Below are 18,385 nucleotides of genomic sequence, written 5' to 3'. Positions count from 1 at the left end.
TTTAGGTACGCATTTACTCCCTTTAAGTCCAAAATTGGCCTGACATCGCCGTTGGGCTTTGGGATGATAAACAGGTTGGAGTAGAACCCCAATCCCTGTTCCCGGACTGGTACTTCTACTATCACCTTTTGGCATAGCAGATGATTCAATGCCGCTATCAATGCGGCTTTTTTCACAGGGTCGCCTGGTACTCTTGACTCCTGGTAATGAGGAGGAGGGATTTTTAGAAACTCTAATCTGTAACCTGCGGCCACAGTAGACCGGACCCATTCGTCGGGGATGTTGGCTTCCCAAACCTCTGCAAAGAGGTGAAGCCTTCCCCCCACCCTCATGGGTGGGGGCGCCTCTTCATAAGGCAGACTTAGGGGCTGGCTTAGCTGGTTTGCGATACCAAGGTTTCTTGCCGCCAGAGGCCTGTCCCTGCGCTTTGCTGTTAAAGTTTGATCGTACAGGAGGCCGTCGGTACTGCCTGGAATTTGAGGGCCCCGAAGCCGGAGAAAGCTGCCTTTTACGTGTAGGCCCCCGAAACTTCTTTTTGACTGGTAAAAGCGTACTCTTACCACTCGAAATAGTCTGAATGTATTTATCCAGATCTTCTCCGAAGAGTCGCCCTCCATGGAAGGGAAAACCTGCCAGAAGCTTCTTGCACGGGGGCTCGGCCGCCCAGTTTTTTAACCATAAGAGTCTTCTTATATGCACTAAAAATAGTGATAAACGAGACGCCTGCTGAATAGAGTCCTTTATAGCATCCACCGCAAAGCATAGAGCTCTGGGTATATCAGATAGCTCCTCTGCCTGCTGGGCAGGGATGTCCTTAAGCATCTGTTTAGTCTGGTCCTTTAAAGCTTGACAGATTCCGATAGCAGCAACTGCTGGCTGTACCACTGCCCCTGCCGTAGCAAAGGAAGCTTTTAAAAGAGTCTCCAAACGTTTATCAACCGGGTCTTTAAACATTTGAATGTTTTCTACCGGGCAAGTTAGTGATTTATTCACACACGAGATGGCAGCATCCACAGCTGGGAGCGCCCATCTTCTGGCAAACTTCTCTTCCAACGGGTAGATAACAGAAAATTTTTTAGGCGGCAGAAAAATTCTGTCTGGTCGTACCCAATCCTGGAAAATTAATTCCTCCAAAAGAGGATGGACCGGAAAAACTGCGTTGTTCAAGGGCGCCCTTAAGGAGCCCAAAGAGGAAACTACCGGACCCCGGCGCTCCGGTAAAGGCAACTTAAATGCTGAGTGAACCATGTCTGTCAAAGACTGGACCCACAGACTCTCCGCTTGGGAGGCTGAGAATGGTTCTTCAACAGTAGATTCCTCAATTTCTGAACCCTCTGGATTCTCGTCCAGTAGGTCTTCCTGAAACTCTAATTCCTCCGGCGAGAGAATTTCAGCATCTGAGGATACACATTTAGGCGAAGGGGATCTAGTCCGTTTCTTGCCTGGTAAAGACTTAGCGAACATAGCCGCCAATCTTTCCTCTAGCCCACCCAAAGAGGCAGCTAGCATTTTCTCTGTGACAAACACAGGGTTGGGTGGATCTGGGCCAGCCGCCGCACCAGACCCCCCTATTGGCTCAACCAAGGCGGCCACAACTTGGCTACTAGGTGGGGAGAGTACCGGCATAGCCTGACTCATGTCCTCAGAATCCGAGGGGGAGCCCTTTTGTTTTTTGGCATTTTTTGCCCCTCTTGATCCTGAGCCTTTGGGAGCCATAGTACAATACCGAGGTACCCCTGCATGCAACAACTGACTGTTTGCAGCTAGGAATAGTTAAGAGGTTTAGGGAACAGCAGGATTACTAGTGTCCAAAAACCCCTGGTGAGGCTGAGTATGTTTATTCAAAAAACAAAGGAAAAAATCTCTTTTTTTTTTTTTTTTTTACTATGATATTATGTTCCTTTAAATAGAATGTATATATATTCTTCTTTTTTTTTTTTTTTTTTTAAAACATACGGCCCCACCAGATATCCTTTGCGGCCTCCAACCTGCTGCAAAGGGGAATTTTTGGCTGTAGAAAGAAAATAGGCCAAGCCTAGGATGTACTACCCCTTTCCTGCCACCGGGGGTCACCGGAGTGCCGCTCTGCGTCCCTTCTCCTCCAGCATCAGCTCAGACTGAGCCATGAATGCAGCCTGTCTGTTCTTAACAGACGCGAAGGCACGCCTCTTCCTGCGCTCTCTCCGCCCCCTCCTCCCGAACGGCGCGAAACCGTCTATTTTGGTGTGCGCACGCGCGCGCACCTGTCAGGAAGGAGAGAGACACATGGAGACGCGCGCCAGGCGCTACAGAGGCAGGGAGAGAGGATCGAGCCGACGGCTGCAGGGCGGCAAATTTGAACCCCCGGACAGGTAGGCACCTAACAGAGACTTTTAAGGACTCCGTTTTTTGCCCAGAAAGAATTCAAAGATGACCCTATCTGACCAGCAGGGCAGCAGGTAGCCAGCAAAGACTTACTTGGACAGGGGAACCAGAGATGGGGGGGGGGAAATCAGACCATCCTGTCTACACACAGACATAGTGACCAAGGTGCGTATGCAGAGCATACTTAGGCTACCCCCCCTTTTGATCACCCCTGGGGAGCCCGCTGTCGAACCAAGTTCCGCAGGCTCCCCACTTACCTGCTCCATGCCGCAGGACGTTTGCAAGCAAACATAGTCCAATCTTCTCCCATCTCCGTGGGTAGTGTAGTAGACCATCAGGCACTGGGGTCCTAGAAGGAACCGCTGTCCTGGACCTATATAGCACCCCGGCAAGCAGGATACTTTTGGCTTAGGAAAAAAGCTCCAAGTCCTGGGCCCGGGGTCCAGCCCTCCAGAGAGGGCATTATAGGCAAAACCCCATGGATTTTGGGGCCCGGGTACTGTCCACTTCGGCACTGAGGCACTCTGGACAGATCCGGTTAGCCTGCCAAAATCCTAAGGATATGGAGGCAAGCTATTCCGTGACCAACACCTAAGACACTGGCGAAAAAACTGAGGTACTCCTCCTATGGGAGGGGGTTATATAGGGAGGGGCACTTCCTGTTTGAGATTGCCAGTGTCCATCACCTGAAGGTACTCCATATAACCCACATAGTAATGAATATGCCGCTCTGTGTCCCGTGATGTACGAGAAAGAAAAACCCATATCGGCGCCATTACTAGTAAAAAATAAATCATAGATCTATCCCCTATTTTGTAGGCGCTATAACTTTTGCGCAAACCAATCAATATATGCTTTTTGCGATTTTTAACAAAAATATGTTAGAAGAATACGTTTTGGCCTAAACCAAAGAAAAAAAATAAAAAGAAAAAAAATGGGATATTATAAACAAAAAGTAAAAAATTGTGTTTATTTAAAAACTTTCTGTATTTTTTTGTATATAGCGCAAAAAATAAAAACCGCAGAGGTGATCAAATGCCACCAAAAGAAAGCTCTATTTGTGGGGAAAAAAAAAATATATATATAAATTTGGGTACAGTGTTGTATGACCGCGCAATTGTCATTCAAAATGTGTCAGGGCTGAAAACTGAAAATTGGTCTGGGCACGATGGGGGTTTAAGTGCCCAGTAATGAAGTGGTTAAACTATTCTGCAATATTTACAAACCTCACTTACCCAGATCGAGCAGAAAGAGATCATTATAACACACCGGCGTGTCCCAACCTCCAAATATGTAAAGCTCCCGGTTTATTAAGCTGGCAGTGTGCCTGAACAGAAGGAAACAAGTAGTTATACCGGCCACTCTTCTGAATATACAATTTACAGATGGCAAAAAAATAATAATCATACACTGCATTGTCTTTAATTACTTAACCACTTAAGGACCGGGCCTATTTTTCAGACTCGGTGTTTACAAAGTTAAAATATATATTGTTTTTGCTAGAAAATTACTTAAAACCCCCAAACATTATATTTATATATATATAAATAAAATCTATCTTTTGTTCTAACACTCTAGAGAATAAAATGGCGGCCATTGCAATACTTCCTGACACACCGTATTTGCGCAGCGGTCTTACAAGCACACTTTTTTGGAAAAAATACACCTTTTGAATTAAAGAATAAAGACAACAGTAAAGTTAGCCCAATATATTTTTATATTGTGAAAGATAATGTTACACCGAGTAAATGGATACCCAACATGTCACTCTTAAAATTTGTGCCCGCTTGTGGAATGGTGACAAACTTTTACCCTTAAAAATCTCCATAGGCGACGTTTAAAAAGGTCTACAGGTTACCAGTTTGGAGTTACAGAGGACGTCTAGGGCTAGAATTATTGCTCTCACTCCATTGATCGCGGTGACACCTTGCATGTGTGGTTTGAACATCGTTTCCATATGCGGGTGCTACTCACATATGTGTTCGCTTCTGTGCATGAGGGACACAGGAATTCAGATTATACCGATGCCTACATGTGGTTTCTATAACCCCTACTCTAGCCAGCATGCCTCAGTTTTGTGAAAACACAGCACCAGGGAAAAGCAAAAAAAGCAGAGGAGTTGGACTTGGGTCCCTCAATTGGACGCCAAAAAAAAAAGATTTTACAGTTACATGAGGCTGTGTCACAGCTCTGGACCTGAAAAGCATTCTGCAGTTAACGTAGTACATTCTGGTCTGGAAAGTGCCCAATGAAGAGCCCTGTGCACAAAACTCACATTCCTAGGCTAGACCTGCGTGTCCAGTCAAGCAAAGTCGGAGTACAGCCTCTAAAGCTTAAGTCATTAAGCAAAAAATTCCACAAAGTAAAGGCCCGTACACACGATCGGATTTTCAGACAGGAAAAGTGTGACGACAGGCTGTTGTCGGAAAATCCGACCGCTTGTATGCTCCATCGGACAATTGTTGTCGGAATCCGCCAACTAATGTTGGATAGCATGCTTTAAAATTTTTCGACAACAAAATGTACAAACGCGGATGTTTGAAAGCAATGCTTACCATAACACAACTGTAGCGCCTGTGTACTTTATAGTACCAGTGCTAGTTAAATTTAGAGGAAGATCAGAGTGTAGTTAAACTCTGATCCAAATTGTTATGTGTAAAACAGGTTCTCTGTCTCAGCTTGGCTGTGCTGCAGGCATATTCTGTTGTACTGGGGTGTTCTTCCAACCCGGTGCTGCAGGTGGCAGCAGTGGAGTCAAGGTTTGGGTGCTCTTTTCCAGCAGCCATTTAGGAGGGTTTGACCTAACTGCATGCTGGGGAGGGTATTTATGGGGCAGACGACATTGGTTCAGGGTCTTCTTCTTCGAGTGTGGCACCCACCTTTAGGGTGAACCACATCACGGCGCCCCAGCGTTATGGCCTACCTGGCAGGGGCATGCGTGCCACGCGGTGTTCCTGGACCACGTTGGCCCGGAGCATATGAACAGCGACGGGGACCCAGCGGACGACTGGGTTCCCACCTTTGGGGATCCCAAGCTGTATTTGCTGTTCGGTGGGGAGTCCGTCTGAGGAGCGCCATTGAGAGGCTGGCGGTCCAGAGGGGCCTCGACAAACCACCGGGGATCAAGGTAGCCGGACACTGAGGGAATGATCACCTGTCAGTCGGTACCTGGGCGACAAGTTGAGGGAGATCCAGGCGTAATTCATCTAAGGAGGATCATCTCCGTAACTACAAATCAGAGAGGGCCTGTGGCAGAGGTGTCTCCCTGACATTCACCAAGGAGGGTCTGTGGCAGAGACTTTATCCTACAAATGTTCGAGTGATATTCCGGCTGCCAGGTCAGTGAGAGAGACCTGTCCGGGTACACTAAACCCACTCACATAGGAGTGGCGCAGAAAAGTGTTACTCTTGGGAGCAGGACGGTTTCCTTACCATCAAGCCTGAATCTGCTGTTCTCTCTTCTTCAACTTTACTTTCCTCACCACATGTTTATTGTTTTTACCTCGCTGGGTAATAAAGAGCACAGCAAAGAGCACCTGTTGCGGACATTCCTTTACTTCTACCAAATGCAATACGTATCATTCACCCCTAGAAATTCGGAGGAGCCATGAGGTAAATGTGCCACCCAAAACAACCAGCAGCTCCTCCGGGGGTAATGCTACACAACATTAGCAGAAGTGGCCCAAAGGTGGCGCTAAAAAAAAACATAGTTTCGTGTTTGTTGGCCGACAATAATTTGCAGTTTGTAAGCAAGACAAGCTCAAGGACAAAAGTCATACGCTTTGTCTGGTGGAAATCCGATCGTGTATACGAAGCTTAAAGCAGGGGTTCACCCTAAAAAAAAAAAATTTTTTTTTGTCTATCATGCCATGCAGCATACTAGCGTCAGCTACAGTATGCATTTATTTTATTTTTTTCCGCTGTACTCACAGTTTAATCCGTTTCAGACTCCCTCGGGGAGTAGGCGTTCCTATTAAGAGGAGAACATGATTGACGGCCAGCTATGGCGCGTCACGCTTCCCGGAAATAGCCGAAATAGGACTTGGCTCTTCACGGCGCCTGCGTAGTCAGCTCCTAGTCTGTGCGCAGGCGCCGTATAGCGCCGTGAAGAACCGAGACCTACTCCGGCTATTTTCGGGAAGCGTGACGCGCCATAGCCGACAGTCAATCATGTTCCCCTCTTGATAGGAACCCCTATTCCCCGCGGGTGTCTAAAACGAAACTATTGGAAAACACTGAGTACAGCGCAAAAATAAAAAATAAAGGCATACTGTAGCTGACGCTAGTATGCTGCATGGCATGGTAGAAAGTAGTTTTTTAGGGTGAACCTCCGCTTTAAGGAAGGCTATCAAAAAATGAGCAGACCTGAGGAAAAAAAAAGGCATTCTACCTCCTAGGCCAGTGTTACTCAACTCCAGTCCTCAAGGCGCCCCAACAGGTCATGTTTTCAGGATTTCCCTCAGATGAAACAGCTGTGGTTATTACTAAGATAAACTGATTAAATCACCTGTGCAAAATAATGGAAAACCTGAAAACATGACCTGTTGGGGCGCCTTGAGGACTGGAGTTGAGAAACACTGTCCTAGGACTAAGGAATTTCTGTGCCCCTCATTGGATGAGTCAACAAGTAAATTAAGGGGCAGAGGAAAGTTTAAAACCTACAGGGGTTTCTGAAGGAAAGTATAAAAATAAAATCCCACAGAGGTGGAGGGGATTGGACCAGGGATAGCCACATAGGAGCCACCTTGCCACATTTTGTATCTGGACACACATGCTCAATTTGCTGCAAAACATTCTTACCCTGAGCGAGCCAAAGGCTTTGTTCCTGAAACAATGGGCTGATACCAAATTTCATGCTGAGGATCAAAGATGTATAATGAGTCACTGCAACCATCTGGTTGTGGGTTTGGACGAGGGAATACCCCACCGTATACAAATAATTCTCCCCGAAATAGGGAACAAGAATGATAAGAGAGAGGAGGAACTTTTCCCTGGGCCTAGAAGAGAGAATAAGTGCAATATTCATTTCAGTTTAAAATAGACAAAAACAGGTAAAGGTGAGAGCAATAATATAAGCAAGAAACACACGTACTCACTAACCTCAACAATTCTCCATCTCCAAGCCTCTGTATCCAAGATATGAACATCATTAAACCACTTCTTGTTTTTGGAACCTCCAAACACATAAATCCGGCAGCTCTCTGGATCAAAGACTGCAGTGTGACCTGTGCGTGCTTCTGGAGTAGAACCATCAGCCACTGCCTCCACAGGAAACCATGTGTTATTCTCTAAATTCATAAGAATAATGTATTAGCCAGATCAATAATCTAGCCACCTGCCTAAAGCAGAAAACATCTTAACCACTTAAGACCCGGACCAATATGCAGGTAAAGGACCTTGCCCCTTTTTGCAATTCGGCACTGCGTCGCTTTAACTGACAATTGCGCGGTCATGCGACGTGGCTCCCAAACAAAATTGGCGTCCTTTTTTTCCCCACAAATAGAGCTTTCTTTTGGTGGCATTTGATCACCTCTGCGGTTTTTATTTTTTGCGCTATAAACAAAAATAGAGCGACAATTTTGAAAAAAAAAATGCAATATTTTTTACTTTTTGCTGTAATAAATATCCCCAAAAAAGATTAAAAAAAAAGTGTTTTCCTCAGTTTAGGCCGATACGTATTCTTCTACCTATTTTTGGTAAAAAAAAAAAAAAAAGCATTTACAAAACAGGGGATAGTTTTATGGCATTTTTATTAATGATTTTCTTTTTTAATACTAATGGTGGCGATCAGTGATTTTTTTCGTGACTGCGACATTATGGCGGACACATCGGACAATTTTGACAAATTTTTGGGAACATTGTCATTTACACAGCAAAAAGTGCTATAAAAAAATGCATTTACTGTGAAAATGACAATTGTAGTTTAGGAGTTGACCACTAGGGGGCGCTGTAGGGGTTAAGTGTGACCTCATATGTTTCTAACTGTAGGGGGGCGGAGCTGGACGTGTGACGTCATTGATCGTCTTTCCCTATATCAGGGAACAGACGATCAATGACAGTGCCACTGTGAAGAACTGGGAAGGTGTGTTTACACACACACACCTCTCCCCGTTCTTCAGCTCCTGTGACCGATCGCGGGGACACCGGCGACGATCGGGTCCCGTGGCTTCAGACCGGGTCGCGTGCGCGCACCCGCGACCCACGGCTGGGCTCTTAAAGGCGACGTACCTGTACGTGCCTGTGCCTAGCCGTGCCATTCTGCCGACGTATATGTGCAGGAGGCGGTCCTTAAGTGGTTAAACGTTTAAGTTGAGGTGAGAAGGAGCAAAGCTACAACATTCAAAATCTGGTGCAACTCTGCATAGAAACCAATCAGCTTCCAGATTTTATTGTCAAGGTTTATTTAGAAGCTGATCGGCTACTATGTACAGCTGCAACAGATTCTGAGTGCACCAGTTTTAGTAAATCTCCCCCACTGAATAGTAAACCACACACTTCTAGAGCAAAAAATGAATTTGAAATTATGATTACCTGTTTTGAGCTTCCACATGGAATCCTTACAGAATTGCATGCGCGTCCCTTGCCCCCCTATCAGTATCACGGTTTCAGAATCAGCAGGGCATAAAGTATGACCCCAACGTCCTGATGGGACACCTAAATAGAAAAAAAAAAAACATAGTTTAGCTGAGTGAATTCTATTATGCCAGACCACAGCTTAATAACTATATTATTTCAGGTTCTAGAAGGCTAAAAGCAAAATGGGGAACTTATATTTCTTAATTTTTAAAATAAAATGGAATCTTTAAAAGATCCCTTACATACCTGAAATGCCATTGGTTGTTTTTGCAACAGCTACTGGCTTGGGCAATGGAGCACTTTTGCTGTTCTTATTCTTCGATTTTGCTGCATCACCTTTAACAAGCCCCTTGTTAGGGCAAATGTTCTCTTCATCCTTCAATCGTTTTCTCTTTCTGCTTTCTTGTTTTGGTCGATTCTTCTTCTGATGTAGCTAAACCCAAGAACAAAACATTATACTACAGCTTATCACTCATTAAATGTGGTGGACACATTCGTTTTTCCTTCTCTGGATTCCCCCTGATAATCCTGCTAGTATCACATTTCCTGTCCAAATGTGATAATGTTCACTCACTGGGCTGTATATATTGTTGTGGAAATATTATGAAGATGTATTTAATATGTATTGTCATAGTGTCTCCCAGTGTTCATACTCCCGCAGCCCGCTCTAAAAAGCCGACTGGGGCAGATTGACGCTGGTTAAGTCCCATCTGGTAGTGAAAAACTTCCTGAGGTTGGAGAAAGGCGTTTGCAGCGTGGCGATATGTCTGCCAGCAAAAGGGCCCCTGTGCAATGCACAGAACGTTCGTCCGGGAAGGGGGGGGGGGGAGATGTACGCTGTCACCCCGATGTACCTGATCAACACATTCGGGAGGCCGTGATGTGCCCCTGCAGATAATCTCCCATCCACAGTATTGGTAGTATAATCCAGGTATGCGTTGTTCTCTGAACAACGCAGAATAAGGATTCATGCCAACGGTAAAAACGGGAGCTTTTGAATTGTTATGGTCAGGGACAGAGTTCTTGATTCCAGGACCAGCCATGATGATAGCTTCCAGGTACAGTGGGGTGGGAAATCGTACACCCTGTCCAGACACACCCATAAGACTATACTAGTCATTGTTCATTGGTTGTTGTATAAACTCATCCTGTTGGAAGGATTTCCTGTGTTGACATTCATATCCTGTGAGGTCATTTCCTGTGTTGACATTCATATCCTGTGAGGTCATTTCCTGTGTTGACATTCATATCCTGTGAGGTCATTTCCTGTGTCGAGGCAAACCATGCCTTGTGCAAACCACTGCTGGTGTCAGTCACAGATCGCAGTGCGAATTGTGAACTAGCACAGGAATCGGATTGCATAGGTGAGAACACTCATGCAAACCGATTCTAGTGCAGGGGAAAACAAGTCCCTGCACTATTTTCTATGCAAATCTAGAGAGTTCAGCTATGCAACTGTATGGCTGAACTCGTATTGCTCAGAGATCGCATGTGATCGGCACCTGCGGTGTGAGTCCAAATCACATGCAGAGATTGCAGCAGTGTGAACCCGGGGGTAAATGTTGCATCAAGTTCTAAATGTAATGAGCTTTATTGATCAAGTCAGTGCAGAGTTGAGGATAATAAAACTGCCCGTCTGCGCAAGAATTTGGGTGTGGTTTGCCATCTTGTTGAGGTACCAGAACAACCCATTTTAAAATCTTGGGGCCTCACTTTGACTGCAATGTACCAATATCATATTTTTACCTGCCCTTGTACAAGGATGGCGACATGCACCTTGGAGTCCTTCAACATACAGGTTGTATCTTTACACGAATCACAGTCCCAGATGAAACACCTGCAGTACAAGATACATTTATCAAGATCATGGCAAAAAATTTGATTTATTGTAGTTTATTGAGGGACAAAGGAATCACTATTGGGTTATACTACCGCCTACAGAAGAACTGGACACTGACAAACTAAAGAAAGAAAAAAAAACTGCCCAGAATAATACCCCCCACCCACAAGCACCTCCAACTACCAGCATGCCAACTAGTACCAAAAGTATGATCAAACACACAGAGTACTTGTGTCCCTCAGACTCCCAAAAAAAAAGAAAAAAAAAAAAGAATTTACAGTGAAATCCTATTTTCTTTTTCATCGATTTAAGACCACCGGTCGATCACTTTCAAGACATCCAAAAACAGTCCAGCTGATGGGTTGGTAACACAGTAAACAATTGCCAACAAGCCCAAAAACATAAAAACTGGGGAATTAAAGCTGCTCAAGTTGCCTGAATGATAGACCCGAAGCTGGCATTAGGTGAGGCCCAGACATCCACCTGGTAATGATGCCTTGCATTGGGAAATGATGCTTAATGCTGGAAGAGTAAGGCCCCTTTCACACGTGCGGACCGTATATCCGCTTTTTTATCCATCCGTTTGCGGATGAAAAAGGGACATACATTGGTCCCTATGTGATTGCGGATGTCAGCGGATGAGAACTTTTGAAAGCTTTTAGAACTATCCCAGCTTAGTTTGCATATACTTGTGTATGTAGTGGCGAGTTATTTTGACAGTAAATATAGCAAAGCACAAAATAAAACTGCAGTACACGATTTTCACTGCACACGTATAAAAAAAAAAAACACACTAATTGTTCTTTTCCACAAATAACTGCACCATTTTCTGTTTACCGCAGCATATTTCAAAGTTTGATAAAAGCAGATAACAGTCTGAAGAGATAGAAAAGCATAATTTTATTTTATGATGGTTTTATTTTCTATCTAAAATCTGTGTTTTTCTTTTCTCTTCATGCATTACTGAATTTTCACACAATTCTTGTAATAAATGCTAATCTGATACCGGACAGTTATTACGAAAAACATAAACACGGCACTGGAAACCTTAAAGTTGTGTACACCTTACCTAAATTCACGGGACAGTGTTCCCAAGCTGATTTTTTTACCTCCAGTTGCTTCCAGCTGGACCTCAAATTTACTATCATGGGGCAATCCAGACCAATCCCCGACACTGAAAAGTAAGAGCTGGGAAGAAACAGATGGCAACACTGGTGCAGAAAGCTGGAAAGATTCTTGAGAATCAGATGGCAATCTGAAGAAAACAGAAAGAAAAAAGACAAGAAATTAATGAAAATGCATTCTTCTCAATTGTTTAGCCAACAGGGCATGCTCGTTATAGTCTAATGGACACAGGAATTGCATTAATTGCTCAGTAGGTATGATGGTGTTTTAGCAGAAACCAGAGTAAACAATCCCTATGTGCCATACATGTTTGGAGGGAGATGGTATCATTTAATTTACGGCTCGTTTAATGTCCTCATGGTCCTATTCTTTGGTGCTCTGGAAGACTCAGAATTGTTTCCACGACCTTGCCTCTTAGCCATAGTGTGAGGTACCATGGCCTTTGCCGTATTCCCCCAATGGGGCATACGGTGCTGACAAAAAGTTCCTTCCACTCCCTGGAAAATTGTGGCCATATCACTATTTCTGTAAAGTTGTCATGGGAAATTTTATACTGTAGACCTGCTCTTTCCTGGACACTACGAAACCAGCAGACCCATTTGAAGCCTGTGTATTTTGTGAATGAGTTCAGGACAGGGTGGATTTGATTTAAATCAAGTCGATTTAAATCACTAGTAAAAACAGCTTGATTTAAATCATAATTTTTAACCACTTCAGCCACGGAAGGATTTACCCCCTCTCTGATCAGAGCATGTTTTGCGATTCTGTACTTGCGTCGCTTTAGCTGACAATTGCACGGTCGTGTGACGTTGTACCCAAACAAGATTGACAACCTTTTTTTTCCCACAAATAGAGCTTTCTTTTGGTGGTATTTGATCACCTCTGTGGTTTTTATTTTTTGAGCTGTAAACAAAAATAAATAAAAAAAAGCAATATTTTTTACTTTTTGCTATAATAAATATCACCCAAAAAAAAAAAATTTCTTCCACAGTTTAGGCTGATATGTATTCTTCTACGTATTTTTGTTAAAAAAAAAAAAAAAATGTATATTGATTGGTTTGCGCAAAAGTTATAGCTTCTACAAAATAAGGGATATATTTATGGCATTTTTATTATTATTTTTTTATACTAGTAATGTCGGCGATCTTTTTAACCACTTAAGGACCGCCTCCTACAGATATGTCGGCAGAATGGCACGGCTAGGCACAGGCCGGTCCGAAGCTCCGTGACCGCAGGACCCGCAAACCCGATCGCCGCCGGTGTCCCGCGATTGGTCACAGGAGCTGAAGAACAGGGAAAGGTGTGTGTAAACACACCTTCACAGTGGCAGTTTCATTGATCGTGTGTTCCCTGATATAGGGAAAGACGATCAATGACGTCACACGTCCAGCCCCACCCCCCCTACAGTTAGAAAAACATATGAGGTCACACATAACCCCTACAGTGCCCCCTAGTGGTTAACTCCTAAACTGCAATTGTCATTTTCACAGTAAACAATGCATTTTTAAATAATTTTTTGTTGTAAAAATTACAATGGTCTCAAAAATGTGTCAAAATTGTCCGATGTGTCCGCCATAATGTCGCAGTCACAAATCGCCGCCATTAGTAGTAAAAAACATTTTGTTTTATAAAAATGTCATAAATCTATCCCCTACGCAGAGGTGATCAAATACCACCAAAAGAAAGCTCTATTTGTGGGGGGGGGGGGGGGAGGGGGAAGGACGCCAATCTTGTTTGGGAGCCACATCGCACGACCACGCAATTGTCAGTTAAAGCGACACAGTTCCGAATCGCAAAAACTGGCCAGGTCCTTTACCTGCATAAAGGTCCGGGTCTTAAGTGGTTAAATCGGGCCTGCGACATTATGGCGGACACATCGGACACCTTTGACACTATTTTGGGACCATTGTCATTTATACAGCGATCAGAGCTACAAATAGCCACGTATTACTGTATAAATGACACTGGCGGGGAAGGAGTTAAACACTAGGGGGGGTCAAGGGGTTAAGTGTGTCCTAGGGATGTGTTCAACTGTGGGGAGGGGGGGTGGTCTCACTACAACATGACAGAGATCACTGCTCCTGATGACAGGGAGCAGTAGATTCCCGTCATGTTGCTAGGCAGAACAGGAAAATGCCTCTCTGTGTCACGATCGCGGGCTACCCGCGAACATAGAGTTTGCGGGAGCCGCGGGCACACTCCTGCGGCGGGCACGTGCGCCTACAAGGTGGCAAATTCAAAGAGACGTACAGGTACGCCCATTTGCCTGCCTGTGCTACTCTGCCGACGTAAATCGGCATGAAGCGGTCGGCAAGTGGTTAAAGAGCAACTGTCATCTCTGTCCTGTAGTGGCTCCTCCTCTGACCCGCTGTTAAAGTGGAGGTTCACCCGAAAAGTTAATTTTTAACATTAGATTGAGGCTCATTTTGTCTAGGGGAATCGGGTAGTTTTTTTAAAATCGAAGCTGTACTTACCGTTTTAGAGAGCGATCTTCTCCGCCGCTTCCGGGTATGGGCTGCGGGACTGGGCGTTCCTATTTGATTGACAGTCTTCCGACAGGCTTCCGACGGTCGCATACATCGCGTCACGATTTTCCGAAAGTAGCCGAACGTCGGTGCGCAGGCGCCGTATAGAACCGCACTGACGTTCGGCTTCTTTCGGCTACTCGTGACGCGATGTATGCGACCGTCGGAAGCCTGTCGGAAGACTGTCAATCAAATAGGAACGCCCAGTCCCGAAGACCATACCCGGAAGCGGCGGAGAAGATCGCTCTCTAAAACGGTAAGTACGGCTTAGATTTTAAAACAAATATCCGATTCCCCTTGACAAAATGAGCATCAATCTAAAGGTTAAAAAAAAAATTTCAGGTGAACTCCCGCTTTAACTCACTGGCAGTCCCATTCACTTTAATGGGACGGCTGGTGATGCGGCAGTGACACAACAAGGTGAGGGACGTGGCAGCAGCGGGTGAGTGGATGCCCGCTAACAGGCGCTGCCATGATGGATCTGAAATGACAGGTGCTCTTTTAAATGTAAGGACCAATTCTTGCTGGTAGTTAGAATCTTTAATATTTGTAAACAAAATAAAGGTTTCCTATTTAGAATAATAATCTGTCAGGTTAGTAAAACAGCGATATCAAAATAAGATTTTAGGTTAAATAGGTTAATCACACATAGTTGGAGAACTACTCAAAATTATTTTATTTAAAACAATAACATTATAGTACATATTCTTGTATTTGCTTAAACATCAATGTTGAAGTGCATAAACAAAATATTTTTGAGAAAACAAACAAAAGAAAGAACTTAAAACTGAATATAGCAGCTGGGTTCACATAAAAATAAAATAAAAACTTCAAACATTCCATTCATCAGCACGTCTTCTCATGATTGCTTGCATTTTGCACGCATACCTGCTTTACCTATAGGTAGAGGAACTTCATTAAAATATTCCCAAACTAGGTCTTTTAAGTCCTTCTGCCATTTTGCTCCTCAAAGGAGAAATAAAGCACTTCAAGCTACATGCAGAACAATCGCAAGTTTTATAAGCTGCTTAGAAGGTTTCACTTTTATTTTTACTGCTTGCCCTTCCTCCTCACTTAAAGCCCGGTACAGATGCATTTCTCTTCAAACAATCATACAGTTTGTAGTGTACATAGATTTGCAAAACAATTGGATAAAGGAATATTCCTGAACTTTATTTTATCTCATGGTTACTGTTAAATTGTGTGAATGCAGTGCATGTTATCTCAGCTTGCAGAGCTGGGACTGATTGAATGAATTTACAAAAAAATAATATTGCAGAATATACAGCCTCATGCTACATAACTAATCTCCATTTCATGCTAAATAAACTAAAGTATCTTAAATAGAAAACTATATTTAAATAGATTTTTACTCCAAAAGCATTTTATTAGAATAAATTTGATAAAAATAAAAAAGCAAATCAAAGGAAATCTGATTTAAATAAAGAAAAAAAATTGATTTTATCCACCCTGGTTCAAGTAATACAAAGGCTTCTGTGATTGGGGCAAGTGGAGGGGGTGATATAGCAGCTGCATTGACTCTGCACTTGAAGGAGCTGAGACCAGAGCGTCCAGCATGGAAGCCATCTTCCTGGAGCACAATAAACCTCTCAGATCTAAATTAAGCGAAGTTCAGGAGGTGACATACACCTCATTGGATGCCGCGGTGGTAAGAGTGTCTTGGTCTGGGGCTGCGCGAGTGCTGCTGGCATTGGGGAGCTACAGTTCATTGAGGGAACCATGAATGCCGACATGTAATGTGACGTAATGAAGCAGAGCAGGATCCCCTCCCTTCGGAGACTGGGCTGCAGGGCAGTATTCCAACATAACGACCCCAAAAACACCTCCAGGACGACCACTGCCTTGCTAAAGAAGCTGAAGGTAAGGGTGAGGGACCGGCCAAGCATGTCTTCAGACCTAAACCCTATTGAGCATCTGTGGGGCATCCTCAAATGGAAGGTGGAGGAGCGCAAGGTCTCCAACATCCACCAGCTCTGTGATATAGAGGAGGGGAAGAGGACTCCAGTGGCAGCCTGTGAGGCTCTGGTGAACTCCATGCCCAAGAGGGTGGCCACACAAAATATTGGCACAATTTAGACATTTTTACTTAGGGGTGTACTCACTTTTGTTGCCAGCGGTTTAGACATTAAAAGTGGAGGTTCACCCGGAAATGTTAATTTTTAACATTAGATTGAGGCTCATTTTGTCAAGGGGAATCGGGTGTTTTTTTTTAAAACGAAGCAGTACTTACCGTTTTAGAGAGCGATCTTCTCCGCCGCTTCCGGGTATGGGCTGCGGGACTGGGCGTTCCTATTTGATTGACAGGCTTCCGACGGTCGCATCAATCGCGTCACGATTTTCCGAAAGTAGCCAAACGTCGGTGCGCAGGCGCCGTATAAAGCCGCACCGACGTTCGGCTTCTTTCGGCTACTCGTGACGCGATGTATGCGATCGTCGGAAGCCTGTCAATCAAATCGGAACGCCCAGTCCCGAAGACCATACCCGGAAGCGACGGAGAAGATCGCTCTCTAAAACGGTAATTCCTGCTTCATTTTTAACCACTTCCATACTGGGCACTTACGCCCCTTCCTGCCCAAGCCAATTTTCAGCTTTCAGCACTGTCGCACTTTGAATGACAATTGCGCGGTCCTGCTACACTGTACCCAAACAATTTTTTTATCATTTTGTTCCCACAAATAGAGCTTTCTTTTGGTGGTATTTGATCACCTCTGCGGTTTTTATTTTTTGCGCTATAAACAAAAGAAGAGTGACAATTTAAAAAAAAAACACTATTTTTTACTTTTTTATTTAATAAATATCACAATTTAAAAAAAAAAAAAAACGTTTTTTTTCCTCAGTTTAGGCCGATATGTATTCTACATATTTTTGGTAAAAAAAATCGCAATGATCATATATTGATTGGTTTGCGCAAAAGTTATAGCGTTTACAAAATAGCTGATAGATTTATGGCATTTTTATTTTATTAATTTTTTTACTAGTATTGGCGGCGATTTGCGATTTTTTTACTGTCACCGTGACATTGCGGCGAACACATCGGACGCGTTTTTGGCGCCATTCACATTTATACAGCGATTAATGCGATAAATATGCACTAATTACTGTATAAATGTGACTGGCATTCAAGGGGTTAACACTAGGGGGTGAGGGAGGGGTTAATATGTATACCTAAATTGTGTTCTAACTGTGGGGGAAGGGGGGTGACTGGGGGAGGTGACCGATCTATGTCCCTATGTACAAGGGACACAGATCGGTCTCCTCTCTCCCCTGACAGGACGTGGAGCTCTGTGTTTACACACAGAGCTCCATGTCTTGTCCCTGTAGCCGCCGATTCCGAGTGCCTGGCGGACATCGCGACCGCCAGGCACGCGCATCGGCATCTCGGGGACGCGCCGGGCGCGCGCGGCCGCCGGCGCGCTCGCGCGCCCCCCAGTGGCCGCAAGAATACAGGACGTCAATTGACGTCCTGTTGAATTTTCAGAGTCACCGTGGAGCCGTCATTTGACGATGGCCCGGTGCTCTAGTGGTTAAAAAAAACTACCCGATTCCCCTTGACAAAATAAGCATCAATCTAATGTTAAAAAAAAAATTTCGGGTGAACTCCCGCTTTAATGGCTGTGTGTTGAGTTGTTTTGAGGGGATTATTTACACTGTCATACAAGCTGTACACTCACTACTTTACATTGTAGCAAAGTGTCATTTCTTCAGTGTTGTCACATGAAAAGATATAATAAAATGTGAGGGGTGTACTCACTTTTGGGAGATATTGTGTGTGTGTGTGTGTAATATATATATATATATATATATATATATATATATATATATATATATATATATATATAATTTCTGAAACCAGTACATTATCCCAATCAAATCAGGTTCAAACATTTCCCCCCTTCCAAGGGGTCCATAAAACAGTTTGGTCGGTTCCTAGATG

At 44.1% G+C, this 18,385-nt stretch overlaps 1 protein-coding gene across 1 annotated transcript in view; it reads right to left on the bottom strand.

Moving 5' to 3' along the window:
• The window catches only part of LOC120917626 (rab9 effector protein with kelch motifs-like), a 42,527-nt gene that overhangs the window by 19,261 nt on the left and 4,881 nt on the right, over window positions 1-18,385 (bottom strand). Inside the window, exons 2-8 of the mRNA XM_040329068.1 lie at window positions 11,850-12,035; window positions 10,687-10,777; window positions 9,187-9,373; window positions 8,896-9,018; window positions 7,465-7,652; window positions 7,165-7,361; window positions 3,600-3,691 (exon numbers count right to left, since the gene is read on the bottom strand). Coding sequence (XP_040185002.1) covers window positions 3,600-3,691; window positions 7,165-7,361; window positions 7,465-7,652; window positions 8,896-9,018; window positions 9,187-9,373; window positions 10,687-10,777; window positions 11,850-12,035 — 1,064 coding nt within the window. The remainder of the gene's footprint in view (window positions 1-3,599; window positions 3,692-7,164; window positions 7,362-7,464; window positions 7,653-8,895; window positions 9,019-9,186; window positions 9,374-10,686; window positions 10,778-11,849; window positions 12,036-18,385) is intronic.

This window comes from Rana temporaria, chromosome 11 (assembly GCF_905171775.1).
Source record: "Rana temporaria chromosome 11, aRanTem1.1, whole genome shotgun sequence".
Lineage (NCBI taxonomy): Eukaryota > Metazoa > Chordata > Amphibia > Anura > Ranidae > Rana > Rana temporaria.
The sequence above is the reverse complement of the archived record's forward strand: the minus strand, read 5'-3'. Positions and strand labels throughout refer to the sequence as shown.